At 39.3% G+C, this 21,912-nt stretch overlaps 1 protein-coding gene across 1 annotated transcript; it reads right to left on the reverse strand.

The window, feature by feature from the left end:
• Positions 1-273: 273 nt before the first annotated feature.
• On the reverse strand, positions 274-21,705 carry ZNF546 (zinc finger protein 546). The gene is made up of 6 exons (XM_021715820.1): positions 21,522-21,705; positions 17,753-18,044; positions 11,188-11,275; positions 9,827-9,953; positions 8,450-8,545; positions 274-2,856 (listed from the first exon to the last, which is right to left on the reverse strand). The coding sequence occupies exons 1-6, from the start codon at positions 21,703-21,705 to the stop codon at positions 746-748; spliced, it is 2,898 nt and encodes a 965-aa protein (XP_021571495.1). The 3' UTR covers positions 274-745.
• Positions 21,706-21,912: the final 207 nt, after the last annotated feature.

Here is a 21,912-nt window from a genome sequence, read left to right on the forward strand (position 1 = left end):
CAACCTGGGCGACAGTGAGACTCTGACTCAAGAAAAAATAATACTATTTATTGAACACCTGCTGTGTGCCAAATACTCTTCTAAAGGCTTTATTTTTTATTAGCACTTCATCCTCACAAAAATGTTACTAGGTAGGTACTATTATTATCATTTAAAAACTGAGGCAGAGAAGTATTTTGCCAAATATCACAGAAGCAGAAGTGGAATTATTAGAATTATAGAAAAGACATTCCATGGTTAAAGTCTTTCCCACATTTATTACATTAACAGAATCATTTTCTGTTACAGTGTTATATAAAGTGTGATCCACATGCTGACAATGGTCCACAAATTATTTGTTTCTGATCTGCAATGAGTTAAGTTACAAATACTGAAAGCAAGTATTTAGAAACTTTTATAGCAATTGAACAGAGCTAATTTATGTCAGTTAAATACAATTTTTAAAATTACTGGTAATCCACTATTATTGAAACATTGCTCAACATTTTGTAAGGGAAGAGGTCCTTGATGGTTTGGGATACACTGTATCAGTATCAATCTGCTTAAGATTAACCAGAACTGAGTGATGCTACAGTTTTCTGCTCTTTAAAAGAACATGTAAAACCATATGTTAAATTGTGGGCATGAAGCAAAACAAATAAAAACTTTCTTAAATTATAAATTCTCTGCTGTTGCAAAAGGCTTTTTTTTTCTTTTTCAACGCATTTCAAGCAAAAGGCATTTTCTAAAGACCATCACGTTCTCTTTACATTATGAATAGGGTTTCCTCACTAATATGATTTCTCTGATGTAAAGTAAGTTGATCACTACGAATAAAGGCTTTCCCACATTCTTTACACTTATAGGGTTTTTCACCTGTATGAATTCTGTGATGTCGAGTAAGTTCTGAATTAACACTAAAAGCCTTCCCACATTCTTTACATTTATAGGGTTTCTCACCAGTATGAATTGTGTGATGTCGAGTGAGTTCTGCTTGAAGACGAAATGCATTCCCACATTCTTTACAGCCATAAGGTTTCTCACCAGTATGAAGTCTAAAATGTTGAGTAAGATGGTACCGACGACTAAAGGTCTTTCCACAAACCTTACATTCATATGGAATCTCACCAGTGTGAGTTCTTTGATGTAAGGTAAGTTGATAACTACAAATAAAAGCATTCCCACATTCATTACATATGTAGGGTTTCTCACCAGTATGGATTCTGTGATGTTGAGTAAGATGATAGTGACGACTAAAGGTCTTTCCACATTCCTTACATTTGTAGGGTTTCTCCCCAGTATGAATTCTATGATGTTGAGCAAGATGATTGCTACGAATAAAGGCTTTCCCACACTCCAGACATTTATAGGGTTTTTCACCAGTATGAATTCTGTGATGTTGAGTAAGTTCTGTTTGAAAGCGAAAGGCTTTCCCACACTCATTACATATGTAGGGCTTCTCACCAGTATGAATTTTATAATGTTGAGTAAGATTATAGCGACGACTAAAAATCTTCCCACATTCTTTACATTCATAGGTGTTCTCATTGGTGTGAATTCTCTGGTGTGAAATAAGTTGATTGCTCCGAATAAAAGACTTCCCACATTCCTTACATTCATAGGGCTTCTCACAAGTATGAATTCTGTGATGTCGAGTAAGTTCTGCTTGAAGACGAAAGGCTTTCCCACACTCATTACATATGTAGGGTTTCTCACCAGTATGAATTCTGTAGTGTTGAGTAAGATGATAGCGACCACTGAAGGTTTTCCCACATTCCTTACATTCATAGGGAATCTCGCCGGTATGAGTTCTCAGATGTAAAGTAAGTTGATAGCCACAAATAAAGGCCTTCCCACATTCCTTACATTCATAGGGCTTCTCGCCAGTATGAATTCTATGATGCCGAGTAAGTTCTGTTTGAAGACGAAATGCTTTTCCACATTCTTTACATTCATAGGGTTTCTCACCAGTATGAATTCTATGATGTCGAATAAGTTCTGCATGAAAACTAAAAGACTTACCACATTCTTTACATTCATAGGGTTTCTCACCAGTATGAATTTTCTGATGTTGAACAAGGTATGAGCCATGACTAAAGGCCTTCCCACATGCATTACATTTATAGGGTTTTATACCAGTATGAATTTTCTGGTGTTGACTGATATGTCGTTGCACCCTAAAGGTCTTTCCACAAACCTTGCATTCATAAGGCCTCTCACCAGTATGAATTCTTTGATGTTCGGTAAGTTGATAATGAAGTCTAAAGGCCTTCCCACATTCTTTACATCCATAAGGTCTTTCCCCAGCATGAATTGTCTGATGGACTCTAAGGTCTCTAACACGACTAAAGGCCTTCCCACATTCCTTACACTCATAGGGTTTCACACCAGAATGTATTCTCTGATGTTCAGTAAGGTGGTAATGAAGTCTAAAGGCCTTCCCACATTCTTTACATCCATAGGGTCGCTCCCCAGCATGGATTGTCTGATGTACTCTAAGGTCTCCCACTCGACAAAAGGCCTTTCCACATTCCATACATTTATAGGGTCTCTCCCCAGTGTGAATTCTCAAATGCTGAACAAGGTAGGACTGTTGTCTAAAGGCCTTGCTACATTGCTTACATTCATATAATTTCTCTCTAGTATGGATTTTATGATGTAGAGGAAGAGATATCTGGTTTTGGATTAACATTTTACTAATGCATTCCATCTGATGTCCTTCTTGTCTCTCAAATTCATGTTTGCACTGCAAACCATTTCTGAAAATGGTGTCCTCATGGATGGAGGTTTTACTTTTTCCTACTGTCTGTAATTGAGATAAATATATTTCACAAACATCCTTTTCTGGAAATAACTTCTGGGTGACATATTCCAAATCTGAAAAAAAAAAAAGCAAACAAATGCCGTACTGCTAGCTATGTTTGTGTTGGGGATTAAATGGGAGGGCAATACCTTATAGTAGAAATAAAAGATAAACTGAAATAATACATATTCGTTTAGAGCAGGAACCAGCAAGCTTTTTCTGTAAAGAACTAGATAGTAATGATTTTAGGCCTTGTAAGGCATGTGGTCTCTTGTTACCATTACATAGCTCTGCAGTTATAGCCTAAATGCAGTCATAGGCAATAGTGAGTGTAAGGCTGTGGTATAGAACTTTATGGACACTGAAATTTGAATTTCAAAAAAATTTTACATGACACAAAATATTCTTTTGATTTTTCCAACCATTTTAAAATGTAAAATCCAACTGTAATTTGTAAGTTATGCAAAAACACACAGTGAGCTATTTGGTTCATAGGCTACAGTTTGCTGGCTCCTGGCTTAGGTAATTCTAAATTATTGTAATGCAATTTGAAAGAAGGCAAAAGACCTCAGAAAATGATTTGACATTTAAAAGGGTAAAATAAGTGAGTAGAGGACTAGGTTAAATCAGTGGTCCTTCAATTTAGAATAGATTTAGGGGAGTTTCTTACACATATTGCTCTTCAAGGCACCAAATCAGACAAACTGAAACAACATTATTTACAGGAGCAAGTCCAAGACCTGGATATGTATATTTAAAATCTTTTTCCTCAGCCGGGCTCGGTGGCTCAGCCTGTAATCCTGCGACTTTGGGAGGCTGAGGTGAGTGGAACGCCTGAGCCCGCGGGTTCGAGACACACCTGGACAACTTGGCGAGCCCTCATCTCTACAATAAATCAAAAATTAGCCAGGCGTGGTAGCACACACCTGTAGTTCCAGCTACTTGGAAGGCTGAGGCAGAAGGATCGCCGGAGCCCAGCAGGTCGAGGCTGCGGTGCTCGGGAGCGGCCACTGCACTCCAGTCTGGGCGACAGAGTGAGACTCCAACTCAAAAAATAAAATAAAATCTTTTTCATCAAATGATTTGTTGTTGTTCTTTTGTAGAGATGGAGTCTCTGTTGCCCACACTGGTCTCAAACTCTTAACCTCAAGTAATCCTCCTGCCTTGGCCTCCCAAAGTGCTGGGATTATAGACATAAGCCACTGTGCCTGGCCCATCAGATGATTTTGATGCAGATCATTTTAAGAATCTGTACCTAATTCTTTTCTCAAAAGTTTTTCTTTCCCCCTTAGAATAAAATCCAAACAAAAAGCTCTTGCTTGTCTGTAAGACCTGTGCAAGCCACTGTACTCTCTGTTCTCAATCTTTTATCACAATGCATCCTTTTAAATCCTCTGACATGCTACAATCTTTCCTATACCTTAAGGCTTTTTTATGGCTACTCCCTCTCCCAAGAATCCTCTGACTTTGGTTCTTGGTGTGACTGGTCCCTTTTCACTCTTTAGGTCTCAGGTTAAATGTCACTTCCTCAGAAAGGCTTTCTGTGCTGACTACATCTAAGTCAGTTCAAGTTCTTGATTTCATATTCCATCACCTAGTTCTGTGGCTTTTCTCAATTATATATTAATCTTCTCATTTATTGTCCTGTAAATGTTCTTATGCCTATAATTCCCTAAATATGGATACAATCTGTTTTAATTCCTGTCATTAAATAATAAACTCTGACACACACAGGAAGTGTGAAATAATTGTAGAGCAAATAAATTACTAGATACAAAAAGGTAATAATACAAGAATAAATGTAAATATTAAAAAAAGTCACTGAAGGAGGCAGCTAAGTATAATAACGTAATTTCCCCAAATTACAACACAGTCATGAATGTATCTCTCTGATTTCAATCTTTCTCATCTTAGTACAACAATTAAAAATAGTCTTCCCTACATTACTTCCCTTACAAAAGGGAACAAATGTACAGCCAAGAATGCTCAGTAAAAAGTATAAGTGGAAATATGTCATTTTTGTAATTTCATCATTCTCCAATTACTTATTGTTACTTTGAACATTAGGTATCTTCAAAACTGTTTACTTTCTGCCCTGTGCATGGCCACTGTTGCTTTTCTTTGTCCTATCCCAACTAAAGTACTAAGATATTTTGTTTAATGAGCATCAGTTATGTTTTATCATTACTCACTCATTCCACAGATGCTCAAATTCACTGCTAGTCAATAATTATACTACATGTCCTGGCTAGTAAAATAAGACAAAGAGAAAAATATAAGCATCAGAAAGGAAGAAAATAAAAGCCTTTATTCCCAGATCTAGTAGGTTGAATGATGGCCTCCAAAAAAGAAATGCTCAAGTCCTAACTCCCAGTGCCTGCAAATGTGATCTAATTTGAAGTTTTTAAGGATCTCAAGATGAAATCATCCTGGATTTAGGGTGAGTCCTAAATCCAATAATAGGTATAAGAGTGAGGCAGAAAGAGTTTAGACACATAAGAGAAGGTGTTGTGAAGATGGGAGCAGAGAACGGAGTAATGTATCTATAAGCCAAGGAATGCCAAGGATTGCCAGCAACTGCCATTCTTTTCATAAATTGTTGGATTTAAATAGCTAAAATTTTGTTTAGAATTTTTGCATCTGTGTTTATGAATAACAGTGATTTGTAGATTTCTTATAATGTCCTTGTCTGGTTTTGGTATCAAAGTAATGTGGCTTTGTGGAATGAGTTTAGAAGTATTCCCTCATCTTAAAGTTTCTGTAAAAGTTTGTGTACAATTGATACACAAATGTAAAAACCTAAAACTATAAAATTTCTAGAGAAAAACAGAAAATTTCTCTGACTTTTGAGTTTGGCAAAGAGTTCTTAGATATGATACTGAAAGCACAGACCATAAAAGAAAAAAGTGATAAACTGAACTTAATCAAAGTAAGAGCTAATGCTGCCATTCAGAAGATACTGTAAAGAGAATGAAAATACAAACCACGTAATGGGAGAAAATATCTACAAATCATACATTTAATAAAAGACATATCCAGATGATATAAGAAACTCTCAAAACCCAATAAAGAAATAATTCAATTAGAAAATGGGCAAAAGATTCTAACAGACACTTCACCAAAGAAGATATATAAATGAGAAAAAAGCAATAGAAAGTTGCTCAACATCATTAAGCATTAGAGAAATGAAAATTAAAACCAAAATACATCACTACCCACCTATTAGCATAGCTAAAATTAAAAAGGCGATCACAGTGAGTGCAGCTGACAAGAACGTGGAAGAACTAGAATTTTCATAAACTTCTACTAGGAAAGTAAAATGGTACAACCACTTTCAAAAACAGTGTGGCAGTTTCTTAAAAACTTAAACATAGCCAGGCATGGTGTCTCAAGCCTGTAATCCCAGCACTTTGGGAGGCCGAGGCAAGAGGACTGCCTGAGCCCAGGGGTTCAAGACCAGCCTGGGCAAATTGGCAAGACCTCATCTCTATAATCAATCAAAAAATTAGCTGGGTGTGGTGGCGCGAACCTGTAGTTTCAGCTACTTGGAAGGCTGAAGCGGAAGGATCACCTGAGCCCAGCAGGTCGAGGCTGCAGTGGCCATGAGTGTGCCACTGCACTCCAGTCTGGGCAACAAACTCAAAAAAAAAAAAACAAAAAACTTAAAACATATTTTCACCATATGATCCACCCATTCTACCCCAGATAAATTTACCTCAAGATAAATGAAAGCATATGTCTATATAAAGATTTTTACATGAATGTTTCTAGCAGCTTTATTTGCAATAGCCAAACACTGGAAATAACTCAGTGTCCATCTATAGGTTAAATGGATAAATTGTGATACATCCATACAATGGAATACTACTTAACAATAAAAAGGAATGAAGTAATGATACATTCAACGGATGAATCTAAAAATAATTATGCTGCGTGAAAAAAGTTAAGTTAAAAAATCACTGTTTTATTCCATTTATACAAAATTCTAGAAAAATTAAAACTTATTTTTATTTTTTATTTTGAGTGAGATGGAATTTATTAGGCAGCAGGAAAGCTCTCGGCAGTGAGAGGCTGCCCTATTTTATTTTTTAAAAATCTTTTTGTTATAATTTATTTTCTTTTTTAGACAGATGGTGTCTTGCTATGCTGCCCAGGTTGGTCTCAAACTCCTGGCCTCAAGAATCCTCATGCCTAGGCCTCCCAAAGTGCTGGGATTACAGGCATGAGTCACCGTGCCTGGCCAAAAACTAATTTATGGTGACAGAGAGATGATCAGTGGTTGCCTGAGCAGGAGATAGAAAGTACCATGAGGGAGGGATTTCTTTTGAAGGTGATGGAAATGTTTATTATTTTGACTGTGTAATGGTATCACAAAATAAATGTCAACTGATCAAATTCTACACTTTAAATATCTGCAGTTTATTGTATGTCAATAAAATTATTTTATAGTTATAGAAGTTGGCACTTAAAATGGGTACACTTTATATTATGTAAATTATATCTCAATATATATGATTAAGAAAATGCATTTGTCCTATGACTTAGCAATTCCACTTCTATATATTCCCAAGAAAAATGAAAACATACAAACACAAAAATAATTGTACAAGAATATTCAAATCATCTGGCATAATCTGCTTTGAGAATTAACATAGAGAACATTTGATCTCAGAACCTTTGTATTAGCAGTTTGTTCTACTTGGGATGTTCTTACTCAACATTCACATGGCCTGAGACCTTACTTCATATCCCTGATTCAAAGGTCATTACCTCAAAATGGCCCTTCCCAATCTTTTATTTTATTTATTTATTTTCTTTTTGAGTTGGAGTCTCACTCGGTCGCCCAGACTGGAGTGCAGTGGCCGCTCCCGGCCACCGCAGCCTCACCTGCTGGGTGACGGCAATCCTTCCGCCTCAGCCTTCCAAGTAGCTGGAATTACTGGCATGCGCTACCAGGCCCGGCTGATTTTTTGATTTATAGTAGAGATGAGGTCTCACTGCCCAGGAGGGTCTCGAACCCGCGGGCTCAGGCAATCCACTCACCTCAGCCTCCCAAAGGTGCGGGATTACAGGCTGAGCCACCGAGCCCGGCTTCCCTTCCCAATCTTAACCAATTAGCCCTATCAACTCCCCAACATTGTCTCCTTACCCTACTTAATTTTTTTACAACATGTATCACAACCTAATATTATCTGTTTACTTATTTACTATGTTTCCCTTACTATGACATCAACATCTCCATGACAAAAGGAAAGTATATCAATAATGTCTAGACTCTAGCACAGTGCCTGGCTTCGGTAAATAGAAAATATTTGTTGAACAAAGTAATTTTAAGCATTGGAGAAATTAATGTAAATTTAAATACAAAAGGAAACCTGGAAACACAGGTAAAATGGTCATTAAAGGGGAAGAAAGAAAGCAGCCCCTCTTTGAAAGGGGAGGGAAATATGAGAGAAGAGAAGCAAGGAATATGGCAATGTAGTAAAGTTCCTTTGGTAGCTCATGGTGAAAGAATCTTAATGTTTTCCAGCCTTCAGGCCTTTTCTCTACAGGCCATAGACCTCTGAAGGAATCTTTCCAAACAACATATCAGGGATGTGCCTCTTCCCTGACCTAATGAACCATAACTTGTGAAAACATCTGCTTGCCTGATTTGCTGTCACTCACCTGTGTACCAACTCGTTGTCCCTTCCCTCAATACTATCCAGGGCTCTTTCTCTTGCTCCAATAAAGTAATCACATCTGGCTTAGGAACGGTACATCCTGCTCATAAGGAAAGAAATAACACATGTTGTAGAAAAAATAAAACAAATCCCCAAACAACCATAATCTCAAAATAATTTAATTCAGACTTGGTTACATTTATAATAAACTGTAAACCAAAATGGTACTTGAAAAGCCTTCACAGAAAGAAGAAAAACGATCATTTACGAATATTCACATTAAGATGGACGCACAATTACACGACTGAAGAGACCAGGTAAGAGAGGGAAAAGGTCTGCTTTTTGTTTTTGATTGCTGTTGGGGTTTTTTAGTTTGTGTTTTTTAGTTGGAATCTCTCTGTCACCCAGGCTAGAGTGCAGTGACATGATCACAGATCACTACAGCCTTGACCTCCTGGGCTCAGGCAATCCCTCTGCCTCAGCCTCCTGAGTAGCTAGGACTAAAGTCGTGTAACCACCACACCTGGCTAATTTTTTGTAGAGATAAGATCTCACTGTGTTGCCCAGGTTGGTCTTGAACTCCTAGACTCAAATGATTCTCCTGCCTCAGCCTCTCAAAGTGCTGGGATTATAAGCATGAGCCACCGCACTCAGGCTTACTTTGTTTTAAAGGCAGTATACAGAGGGGTTGCAAGCACACACTGCAGCCCTGTGGCTTGGGTTAAAATCTTCTGCCAACTACTAGCTGTGAGACCATAAAAAGTTACTTACCTTCCATGTGTTGCACTTTTATCAACTGCAAAATGAGACCAATATTACCTACCTCATAGGGCTATTGTAAAAATATTACTTCAATGAAAAATGTAAAATTTATAGACTGTAACTTTCAACCACAAAGCAGGTTAAAGAGAATATGTCTCTTCTATGGTAGGGTATGTTTGCTTGAATTTTAAATGAATATTGTTAACTCAATCCATTACTGTGTAATCAATTAATAGAAGCTCTTTCGATAATCAAAGAAGATCAGAAGCCTTCTTTTGTAGGTGGGCCAGACATTGACACAGAGTAGCTACAGGAATCTGAATACAAGCATTATATGAAATCTGGTTTATTCAAAAATGTTACACAGCTCAAATCTGGAAATCATTAAGAAAAACAGGCGATAACAGGAAGGGCCAGAGGAAGAAGTGAATGCAACTGAAGGATGGGAAGAAGAAGGTGCTTAACACAGGTGCCCATTTCCATCCCAACAATGTCCAAACTATTTCTTTGAAAATAGGGGAATTCAGTTCGCTTCTTAAAACAGATTTCTGGAATTTGACAGTGAAGAAAACTGATATTCCAAAAAACAGATTATAAATTTGGGGGGCAGACACCTTACCCAGTGAGACCAGGTTACTGTAGTTTTCCAACATCACATCCCTGTACAAGTCCCTCTGTGTAGGGTCCAGGTATTCCCATTCCTCTTGGGAGAGGTCTATGGCAACATCCCTGAATGTCAAGGACACCTGAAATGAAAAACCTCTGCTTATAAAACAGTTTTAAAATGTATTTTTTAAGATGGAAAATGGCTTTGCTAGAAAGCAGCAACATGGCTAGCAAGTACACTGGGGTTCAAATCTGCAAAATGTACAGAAAAATAAGGAAATTAGTATTTCTTAAGTAGGGTGCTTTTAAAGAATACTATTGATACAAATTAAAGGAAATAACATTAATAAGCACACTGCCTGCATTTTAAGTTCTGAATAAATGTGAATTCCAACATCCTCTCCTCCCTTCAAATATTTTTTTCAAAAAAAGTCTTTCCCCCCAAAAGTACTGTAAAATCTCTATCTTAGAAAACAGGATTTGATTGACATTATGTGATTTCATTGAAACTCAGGATCATCATCATGTAAGACAATGTCATAAACAAAATCTTCAGTAAATATATTTATTACCTGGCTAATCATATCATCCATCTTACGGATATATCAGATTAATCCTTCCTTTATACTTAGGCATTTAGGTTGGAAAAATGTTTAAGATTGTCCTCAATCCTGTGAGCCTATTTCCAATCATCATAAGGGATGTGGAGAACTTTCCTACCTGCTATTCCCACCATCCCTCAGGAACACTTGCTTTGTTCCTAAGCTAGAGGACACCAATGTAGAATGATCCACTATGACACTGCTGTCACTGGAGACACAACCTCCTCAACCACAAAACTGACTTTTGTCCTAGTGCTCATCCCTTGGGAATTCCCCCTGAAAACTTCATACGCAGGTCCAAATCACATTCCAACCTAGTCCTCTAGGCCTCACAAGGCATGAGATCTCACCTCTTTCTCTGAGGCTGACAGTATTTGAGTCATCTGAGATGGCAAAACCCCCAACACTAAATTCCATCCTATCAACCCACAAAACTCAGATCTGTGGAGTTTAATGGGACCTCTACCTCGGCATCATAGAATTATGACTCTGATGATGGAAGCTCAAGTATTTCCCTTGAGAAACTTCATCTTTCACTGCTCCATCAAAGTTCCTGGGAGAAGACTAGGCACACAGATGAATGATAAACAGGTGAGCACAGGTCAGAGAAAAGAGAGCCAAATGAGGAAGGCGCCATTTTTCACTGTGATTGGAGTAACTGGGCAGCAGGTTCAGCAACAGGGTTATCTTAGGAACAATGTCTCAGGATTATAAAAACGATCCTGTGAATTTAAAAACAATATTTCAAGGGGAAAAAAAAACACAAACTTACGTGGGCCATGGTTTTAGAACTGCAAGAACTTGTTAGTTTTCCTTGGGCTTCCTCCACCGGAGAAGTACAGAAACCAGAGAGTCCAAGGCTGGAGGAGGAACAAGTGACTTTGAGAACTGGTGTGTCTCAAAACTTCCAAAATGATTTAAGTTAATATGAACCTGTTTTTTCCTTCATGTCTACTTCCAAACCCATCACACTATACGTATAAACTGGGGGAGACAATGGGGAGTCTGAATAAATGCAAACCTTCCCTGTGCCAAGAGGAACCACCTGTGCAAGTGTAGACACAGAGCAGAGGCCTCCTGTATGAAGTCAGACCAGGCACATCAGTGGAAAGGCTTCTGACCCATCCCAATTTCTGATGATGCTGATCTGAAGTTGAGACTGAATTGTTAAGTCCTGCCCTGAGTAGAGCCTCTTCTGTCCATATCCGCTTTAGGGCTAAGAAGGGGCTACCCCATCTAAACTCAAAAATCATTCATAGCTAGGGTATATGCCTTGACTCTGCAGACACAAAGGCAGAAAACAGCAAGCAGCCTTTGCACTTTCCCAAATGGAGCCTGTCCCCAACCAGGACTATAGCCCCCAAAATCCTCTGTTTTCAACCAACCTCTATTTCCTAATCTATACTGCTTTCCTGCATGAAGTCACTGGCCACTCTAACATCTCAATATCAAAGCTTGGAAGGAGTGAATTGATGACCACAGTGGCCAGGTGACAATAATACAAATAGATATTTTTAAGATCTTCTACATGATAAGTCCTTGACCACATTAACATTTAACCATGCAAGGCAGTGGTCTCCATTCAACAGAAGAGGTAATGGAGGCTCAAATAAAGTCTCTTGCCCAAATTCAGTTAGTAAGAGGTGGAGTGGTGTTTTGAATCTACATTTGTCTTAAATATAAAGCCAATTCTCTTTCAACTCTGGCTTTTGCTTCTGAAGCCCAGGATTTCTTTGAGTGAAACCTGTGGATGGATCATTCACTAAAAATAGCAACATATCATGTACAAAAGTTATTAAATTTCAGTATAGTTAAGGAGGTACTTGGTAAGGAAATAAAATATTAGTTTACAGTTATAAGACTGGCAGATTTAAAAGACTAATGATATGCATTTAAGTAATGTTATGGAGAAATGGATACTTTGTATTTACTACAGATTTTGTCAACTTTAAAACATGGCATAAAGAAGTATGTGAAAGAATTTTACCATACAAATCCACTTCTGGGACTCTGCCCAAAACAAATTATTTTAAATGTGTATTAAGATTCATGCAGAAGCCATAAAAAAGAACAAAATCATGAATTTCGCAGCAACCTGGATGGAACTAGAGTCTATAATACTGAGTGGCCTCTCACAGAAACAAAGATCCGAGTATCACATGTTCTCACTCATATAATGGACCTTGAATATCCAATGTAATAGTATAAGAAAATGACTGACAGTACTGGGAAACTATGGGGGGGGAGATGGGATTAACGGTAGCAAATATCTGTCTGGGGATGGGGAAACACCTCTTATCAATAGGGTGCCTGAATGAAACGTAATTGTACACCTAACCCTTAACTGTACCCCACAAAACCATAATAAAAAATATTGATTAAAAAAAAAAAAGATTCACGCAGAGATGGTGGAGTTCGACAATGAGCCTGGCAACAGCTGACTGGTTAGGTAAATTACAGATCATCTATGTAATAGAATATTAAATAATGGTAAATACTGTACTAAATTGGAGAAAATATTTAAGGGATGTGGAAAATATCCACGATATACTGTAAATAGAAAAACTGAGTTAAAAACCAAAATGTACAACATGATTACATTTGTTTAAAAATATACATTCATATACACATAAAGAAAGAATAAAGGGCAGGCAGAAATCAAGACACAGAAAAATGTCCAAAACTTTATATACCCATATGTTAACACTGCTGATCTGTATGACATTACTTGATACTCTTTTGAAGTATAATCCATCATTTAAAAAACAATTTAAAATATACACACATACATATATATCTATTTACTTCATTTTGATAAGAGAAATCTCTTCCTTTCTGTAAACTAGTACAGCCTCTGTGGAAATCAGTGTGGCAATTCCTAAAAGTTCTAAAAACTGACCTTCCATATGATCCTGCAATCCCCCTACTGGGAATATACCCGAAAGAACTCAGGACACTCTAGAATAAAGATATCTGCACATGTATGTTTATCGCAGTATTGTTCACAATAGCAAGAACATTGAACCAACCATGCTGCCCATCAAAAGAGGACTGGATTTTTTTAAATGTGGTACATATATACAATGGAATATTATGCAGCCATAAAGAAGAACACAATCATGAACTTCGCAGCAACCTGGATGGAATTCGAGTTTATAATACTGAGTGATCTCTCACAGAAACAAAGAGCTGAGTGCCATATGTTCCCACTCATCAGTGGACCCTGAACAACTACCGTATCACTGTAGGAAAGGAATTGAAAGTAGCAGGAAACTGCGGGGAGGGGGTGGGGGGTGGGGAGCTGGGATTGACAGTAGTCGATATCCGCCTGGGGAAGGGGGGCACACCTCATCAATAAGGGTACCTGCACAAGGAACATTTGTATACCTAACCCTGAATTGTACCCCACAATTTCAAAATAAAAATTAAAAGAGAAAAAAATGTCTTCTCTTGAACTTGGAGAAAAAGCTTAAGATCATCTAAAAACAGCTGTTATGTTTTATGGAATGTCTTTTTTTTCCCTTTAGTTCATAACATCTGAACCAACTTCGATTTATATATATATATCTCCACGTATACTACTGTACATATTGATGCTAGTCACAACAAGGCTTTTTTTCACGTACTCCTGACAGATGTATTCTTGACAGTTTACTTTGCTCTGTAACTGTCCTTTCATCCACAATATCCTCCAAACTGCCACTGAATAATCTTGACCCATTAGTTTCACTTTGACTCTAATATCATTACAATAAAAACTTTAGGTATGAAATTGTGCTGTCCAGTTCAACAGCCGCTAGCCACATATAGCTATTTAAATCAGAATTTAAATAAAATTAAAAGTTCAGTTCTTCAGTCACATTTGCCACATTTTAGGTGCTCCATGGCCACATGTGGTGAGCAGCTACCATACTGAAAAATATGGAACATAGCCATCATCAAGGAAAGTTCTGTTGGACAGCACTGGACAGCTCCTTCTTAGGAACTCCTAAGACATGTGATATGAACTATCCTGGTGGTTTTTATTACCTTGTACTTATTCAGTCTATTCCGACTTTATATTCTTTGCTGTAGGATAGCAACTACGTGTTTTCAGTTCTTGTATTCCTCTAATTACTAACATAAGAGCCAGCTTACTGTGAGACTTTATGTCTGATGTTTGACAAATTCCATTTTGAGGCTTTATTTCCTAGAAATGGCTATAAAAACACATTAAAATATATGCATAAAACCATAGAGAAGAACAAAATCATGTCCTTGGCAGCATCATGGATACAGCTGGAGATCATCACACTAGTGAACTATCACAGAAACCAAACACTGAATACCCATGTTCTCACTCCTAAGTGGGCACTAGACATTAGGCACGTGGGCACAAAGGCAGAAACAACAGACTCTGTGCACTGCTAAAGGAGGGAAGGAGGAGCCACAATCACCCATCGGGTACCATGTCCACTACTAGCTGGGGAGAGGGCTTGCCAGAAAACCAAGCCTCTCTTTTATGCAATGCACTTATGTAGCAAATCCTCACATGTACCCCACAACTCTAAAATAAGTATTTTAGAAATTAAAAAAAATTAAAACAGGTACATGCATGTCTATCACTTAATAGTTTATAAAAATCAAATATTATAAATATAGCCAGGCTTGGTGGCTCAGCCTGTAATCCCGCGCCTTTGGGAGGCTGAGGTGAGTGGATTGCCTGAGCCCGCGGGTTCAAGACCCGTCTGGGCAGCGAGACTTCATCTCTACAATAAATCCAAAAATCAGCCGGGTGTGGTAGCGCGCACCTGTAATTCCGGCAACTCGGAAGGCTGAGGCGGAAGGATTGCCGGAGCCCAGCAGGTCGAGGCTGCAGTGGCCGGGAGCGGCCACTGCACTCCAGTCTGGGCAACAGAGTGAGACTCCAACTCAAAAAAAATATATATATATTATAAATATAAATAGCCATAATAGGCAACAAGTTAAATATGGTCAGTTATGACACCATACTCATTGACACGGACTATACTGGTCCATATTTATTTTGGAAGGAAGACATCAATAATGAGTTACTGACCAATACAGGCAAAGTAAAGAAGTATGTACAATTATGGGTGGGATTATAAAGTTGTCATTAATAACACAGACTTTGTTGTCAGACTCTCAGAATGTAAATCTTAGTCTGACAATTACTAACTTTTCAGTTAATTTATTGGTAGGCTAGGGATAAGAACAGCACATATCTCATAGGATTGTCATGAAGACTGAGATAATGCAAATACTCCATTTAATAACATATAATTACCAATAAGAGTTAGATAGTATTATTAAAATAAAGGACATTACGTCCTTTATTCCATTGTTATTAAATAAAATCACTTTCTATTGTTTCCTTTTTAGAGTAAAATTTGAGTCTCATGCCCATTCTTTTTCATAATGATATTTTAAATATTTAGAGCCAAGTCTTGAAGATAAAATTATTTTAAATTAACAACATTAGTAAAACATATTCTCAGAAAGATACTTGGAAGGCTGAGGTGAATGGATCACCGTGAGCATGCCACTGCACTACAGCCTGGGCGACAGTAAGACTCTCACTCAGAAAAAATAAAAAAGCAGACAGAACATTATTTGGTTCTTCTCTACTACTCCACTGAATAATCAATTATCATTTTGGATATAATCCTTGTTAAAAGTCTTTAAATCCCAATATTCGTGACAGTCATATAAAATTTGAAACTTGAGTATTATTATTCATTACTATGAATACTACTTTACCTCATATATACCTTCTTTTTTCTTACAACTACCTCTTTATAGACAGAAATCTCAACTCACTGATTCTCTGGAAAAATCCCTGTTCATGTTCACACAAATTTCTATGCTCAGACTTCCAATCACATTCCTAACAGTCCTCCAAAACAGATGACTATTATCACTTACCTACTGACACCAGTCAAACCATCTATAATCTTGCTGTACTTATTATTATTTTTTGAGTCGAAGTATCTCACTCTGTCAACCCAGCTGGAGTGCAGTGGCATGAGCACGGCTCACCACAGCCTCAACCTCCTGGACTTAGACGATTCTTTCATCTTAGCTTTCCCAGTAGCTGGGACTACAGGTGCATGCCCCCACACCTGGCTATTGTAATCTTTTGATTTCTTTATAGAGACAATGTCTCACTATGTTGCCCAGGCTGGTCTCGAACTTCTGGGCTTAAGAGATCCTCCTGTCTTGATTACAGATGTGACCCAGCGGGCCCTGCCCTGTTGCACTGTTAGACTGAGGTCTTTGGTAAAGATCAATGACAGGACCCTACCTAAACATTAATCTCAACAAAACAGAGTTTTAACTTTTGGGTCCAGGATACGCGTCTCATTATGGAAAAGGAGTGCAGAGAAATTATTTGAAAAATGAGGAGGTCACTTGGAGGCCATTGAAGAGGAAGAACCCTCTAATATGGTCCGTTATTCACCGGAAAGGAAGGCCTAGCATAAATCACTGGGCATTTCAGGAAAAGAAAAGCAAATGAGTTCCATGTCCTGAAAACAAAAATTCATGTTATGAACAAAATCAACACGTCAACTTACCTGGATTTGGACTTTCAGACATGCTACAATTTCCCCCTCTTCTGCAGAATCCTTCTTTTGACGAATGGCAGGATGGGGGAAGAAGGAAATCATGAGACAGCAGGCCTTTCTTAGAGCACAGGTCGACCTACAAGATCCCCACCAGCGCCACATCTGCCCTGGCATCACAAGCATAACCAGCTGTGAGGAGGCTGGAATTCATCTTTGAACCCACAGCAGAACTCTAGGACCAGGGAGGGGGATGGGAATACTACCTATGGTTCTGAAAAATGTAGCAGCCCTTCCAGCGCCTCCAAGTGGGGACCCATTCATCCTGTCGTCCCAGGAGTCTGTTTAAGGGACACCTGAAACTCAAGACCAATCGCAGACCCAGGTCTGTGCCTTCTTACCGGGAATCTTCATCTTAGAGCTCAATATCTGACTTCTCTCTTGGGGACATTGCTCTGTGCAGACACCCAGGTCTGTGAAGGAAGAGGGTCAGTGACACACACCAAAGAGCCTGGCACCAATCGCAGCCTCACACCCGCACCCACCGTCAACCTGGTCCTGACAGCCGCGCACGCGCATGTACACAAACACATACACACACACCTAGTCACACGCGGGAGAGTCACACAATCCCCCTTCTCTGCGCCTCACACACGCGCAGGCCCGAGGCTCTCTCCCAGCACGACACGCCAATCAGCGCCCGGGTTGCCCTCACTTTGGGCGGCAGCCCCAACCCCAGCCCTGCCCCCAAGAGATTCGCCCCGCCTCAACTACCTCCGGCTTCTTTCTAGGTTGCGACCGCCAAACTCACCCCCGGGCGGCCGAACTATCAAGAGCGCACCGAAAGGAGTTCTCGGAGTCCCGGCCAACGTCGGCCAAGGCGCTTCTGGGAAATGTAGTCCCACGACTCCAGCCCGCCTCCCGGCAACCCACACCGGAAGCTGAGAAAGAGCACTTCCGGCCCGGGGCTTGTCTGGGCTATTCCATGTAGCCAAGCATCCTGAGTCGGCACAGCCAAGTTCATCCGTGGGTGCGGCCCTGAGTACCTGCGGGACCCGCACGAGCTCTGCAAGTCGGAATTTTGTCTGTTTCTTTCCTTGAGGGAGTCCCAGCACCTGGTACACAGCAGTTGCTCAATAGGTGCTAGTTATTTATTTATTTATTTATTTATTTATTTATTTATTTATTTATTTATGTCGGAGTCTCACTCTGTCGCCCAGATTGGAATGCAGTGGCACGATCATGGCTCACCGCAGCCTTGACCTTCTGGGCTCAGGTGATCCTTCCTCCTCAGCCTCCCAGGTAGCTGGGATGCAGTGTGCACCACCACGCTCAGCTAATTTTTTTATAGCGAGGAGGTCTCACTGTATTGCCCAAACTTGTCTCAAACTCCTGGGCTCAAACGATCCTCCCTCATCAGCCTCCCAAAATGGTGGAATTACAGGCGTGAACCTCCGTGCCCAGCCAGTATGTGCATTTTAAAGAATAGGTGCTTGGCCCCTTTGTACATGGCCTTGTGAGGGTGTCTATGTGTGTCACTGTGAGGGTCGTGGGACCGACTGAACCTCTCTGGTTGTGGTGGGTTGTGTTTCTGCATGTTTATAATCCTTTGGGTGTGAGTGCTGTGTAGTGGGCAGCATCCAGCTGTAAGAAGAAAGCTGCAGAAAGTAGCCTGGGAGTGTGATTTTTGTGACTGCAGGCAGTGAGGTTATAGGCTCTGTGGTAGATTGTGACTGTGCCTGACTGTAACAGAATGTGATAATATGTGTGTGATGGTGTGGGTATTTGGGTCTCTGGCTGACGGATTGTTGAGCGACTGGAGGTAAGCAAAGCTGTGTGAAGATGATTATGTGTGACCTTGAATATCTGGATGTGTAATGTCAAGGGTGTCAGTGAAATTGTGACCATGTGTGTATGATTTTTTGCAACCATTAGTGGTGTTTAACATCACTAATTATCAGAGAAATGCAAATTCAAACCACAATGAGATGTCACCTCACACCTGTTAGAGTGACTGTTATCTGTGGAATAAAGAGAATATATTGCATCTTCCTGGAACATAGGCTTTACTTAAAGATTTAGACCAGAGAGTTACCATTTATGTGCCAAATAATTTTGTCTTTTTATATTGAATCAAATGAATTTTTCACAGAGAAAAATGCAAATGGTAGTAACTTTTTTGGAAAAAGAAGAATTCTCTCCACGTTTGTGCTGTTAAGGGGACTTTGGAAAATCAGTTTAAAAAGCTTGGACTGAGGAAATAAATATATGCTTGGAAAGCTCATCAAACAGTCAGCTCTTGGTTTCTAAATAACACACTCCATGCAGAAGTGGCAGATTCCATGAAAGTGACAAGATTCTGAAGAAGTGTTAGATTCCAGGACTGGGGAAGCAAAAGTTCAAAATGAGTCTGGAACATCTTGTGCTGGCAAGTAAGGTGGTGCTCAAAGAATGGTGGGAACATGTTGAAAGGTCAAGGAAACCACATTGAAGGGATTCTCACTGTTCTTGCACCTGGCATGATTTGAGCATCAAAATAAATAATACTAGTTATAGATGATAACCCATTACATAATGGAATCATAAGTCCAGCCTCATATAAATTAGTAAGTGGGGGAAAAAGTGGAAAGTTTGATGAGGGACTGGATATTTACATTATTGCAAACCACTTCCCAAAGTACCTTCAAAAAAAGTTTGTGCCTATATGAAAAAATGTCTAACATCATTAATCATCAGAGAACTGCAGATGAAAACCACAATGAGATATCACCCCATACCCATTAGAATGACTGTTATCAAAAAGACAAAAGTTGGATCCTTCCCTCAATTTGTATATATATTTTTTTAAAAGACAGAAGATAACAAGGGTCAGTGAGGATGTGGATAAAAAGAAACCTTCGTACACTACTAGTGGGAATGTAAATCAGTACAACCATTATAGAAAACAATATAGAGTTTCCTCAAATTAAAAATAGAATTACTAACCGATCCAAAAACCCACTACTGGGTATATATCCAAAGGAAATGAAATCAGTTTTGTTTTGTTTTGTTTTTGTGTCAGAGTCTCACTCGGTTGCCCAGGCTGGAGTGCAGTGGCATACTCATGGCCACAGCAGCCTGGACCTGCTGGGCTTAGGCTATCCTTCCGCCACCTCTCCTGGCTAATTTTTTAAATTTATTATAAAGATGAGAGGTTGCCAAGTTGCCCATGCTGGTCTTGAAATCCTGGACTCAGGCAGTCCTCTCACCTCCAACTCCCAAAGTGCCAGGATTATAGACGTGAGCCACCATGCCTGGCCTGAAATCAGTACCTTGAAGAGTTATCTCTTCCCCCATGTTTATTGCAGCATTATCTGTAATGGAACCAACCTAAGTGTCCATCAATGAATGACTAGATAAGGAAAATATGATACATATAATGGAATACTATTCAGCCTTAAAAAAAAAAAATAGGAAATCCTGTCATTGGTGATAACATGGATGAATCTGGAGGTCATTAAGTGAAATAAAGGCAGGCATAGAAAGACAAATACCACAGGATCTCACTTATGTGGAATCCAAAAGAGTTCATAGAAATTCTTAGAAGCAGAGAGTAGAATGGTGGTTACCAGGGGCTGAGGGGTAGTTGTGGTTGGGTAGAGACTGATGAAAGGATATAAAATTTAAGTGAGGAGAAATAAAAGAGTTTGTGGAGATATTGATCAAAGGATATAAATTTAAGTTAGATATGAGGAATAAAAGAGTTTGTATCCAAATTTGAGTCAATTCTGGGTGAGACTAGAACATCCACAAGAAACTGGATGTGATGGGTCTCAATAATTTAGCAGAAGTATGACAAAGGTGTAGTGATACGGTGAATAATATGCCAACAAACCTTACTCTTGCACCAAGCACTACCTGGGACATCTAGATAAACCGTGAATATCAGACCCCGTGTGGGATGTTGTTAGAGTTCTATGAGTGTCATGTACAAGGTTATATGTATCTAGGAATATATGTGCAGTATTTAAACAAATCATATGACCTAGAGGTTTTGCTGTTATTCAGACTACACAAACTGCTCAGGAGGAAATTGGACCAGCAAGAAACCCCATCTCTTCCTCTGTGAGGGATACAAGGAATGCATAACAAGGACAGGGCACAGAGAAGACCGTATCCTGTCAAGAGACGCTACAATAGACTACAGGTTGGGCATAGTGGCTCATGCCTGTAATCTGAGCACTCGGGGAGGCTGAGGTGGGACCATCACTTGAGGCCAGGAGGTTGAGGCTGCAATGAGCCATAACTGCCACTCCACTCCAGCCTGGGTGACAGAACAAGACCCTGTCTCAAAACAAACGAGAAACAAACATACACAGCAAGGTCTCAATGCTTCAGAAAAGAGGCAAAAGTGCGTTCTGGAACAACCAATCAGATTTAACACCCTGCCACCTTTAGCTCTCCTTTAGTTTAGATGTGGAAAAATACAGAGCCAGAAAGATTGCCAGATGGACTAAGTATTGTATTGCCAGTGCTGTCCTTATAGTCCTTGCTGGTCATGTACTTCTGAAGGGTGCATAGGGGCAGGAGCATTCTGGATAGTGGTTTAAGAAAAGTTTCAATGCACAGTTCTGCATGGGGCCAGTAATATCCTCTACTCCCGCTAACACCTTCTCATGAGCCACCACCAGGTGGTTTCTCCACTCAGTCTGCTCAACATGCCCCTCCCCTTGTTCAGAATATGCCATGGCTCCAGGCATCCTGGAAGAAGTAAGGTTTTCTATTTCTTCCTGATTCAGCCTTAGTAGGTTGTATATTTCTAGGAACCTATCGATATTGTCTATATTATACAATTGTTGGCATATAATTGTTCACAATAATCCCTTATGATAATTTTTACTTGTGTCATCCACTGTAATGTCTCCTCTTTCACTTCTGATTTTCTTTATTTAAGT

This window comes from Carlito syrichta, unplaced genomic scaffold (genome assembly GCF_000164805.1).
Source record: "Carlito syrichta isolate Samal-C Ts95f unplaced genomic scaffold, Tarsius_syrichta-2.0.1 Scaffold307756, whole genome shotgun sequence".
NCBI classification, from domain to species: domain Eukaryota; kingdom Metazoa; phylum Chordata; class Mammalia; order Primates; family Tarsiidae; genus Carlito; species Carlito syrichta.

Bases quoted from the DNA above. Each gene is read 5' to 3' on its own strand.
- ZNF546 (XM_021715820.1), bottom strand. From the start codon at position 21,705: ATGGCATATTCTGAACAAGGGGAGGGGCATGTTGAGCAGACTGAGTGG. The intron at 18,045-21,521 runs GTACATGACCAG...TCCGACTTGCAG, and splicing joins CCCCTATGCACCCTTCAGAA to AGCTCGTGCGGGTCCCGCAG. The intron at 11,276-17,752 runs GTAGTTGAGGCG...TTCCTCCTCCAG, and splicing joins AACCTAGAAAGAAGCCGGAG to CCTTGGACTCTCTGGTTTCT.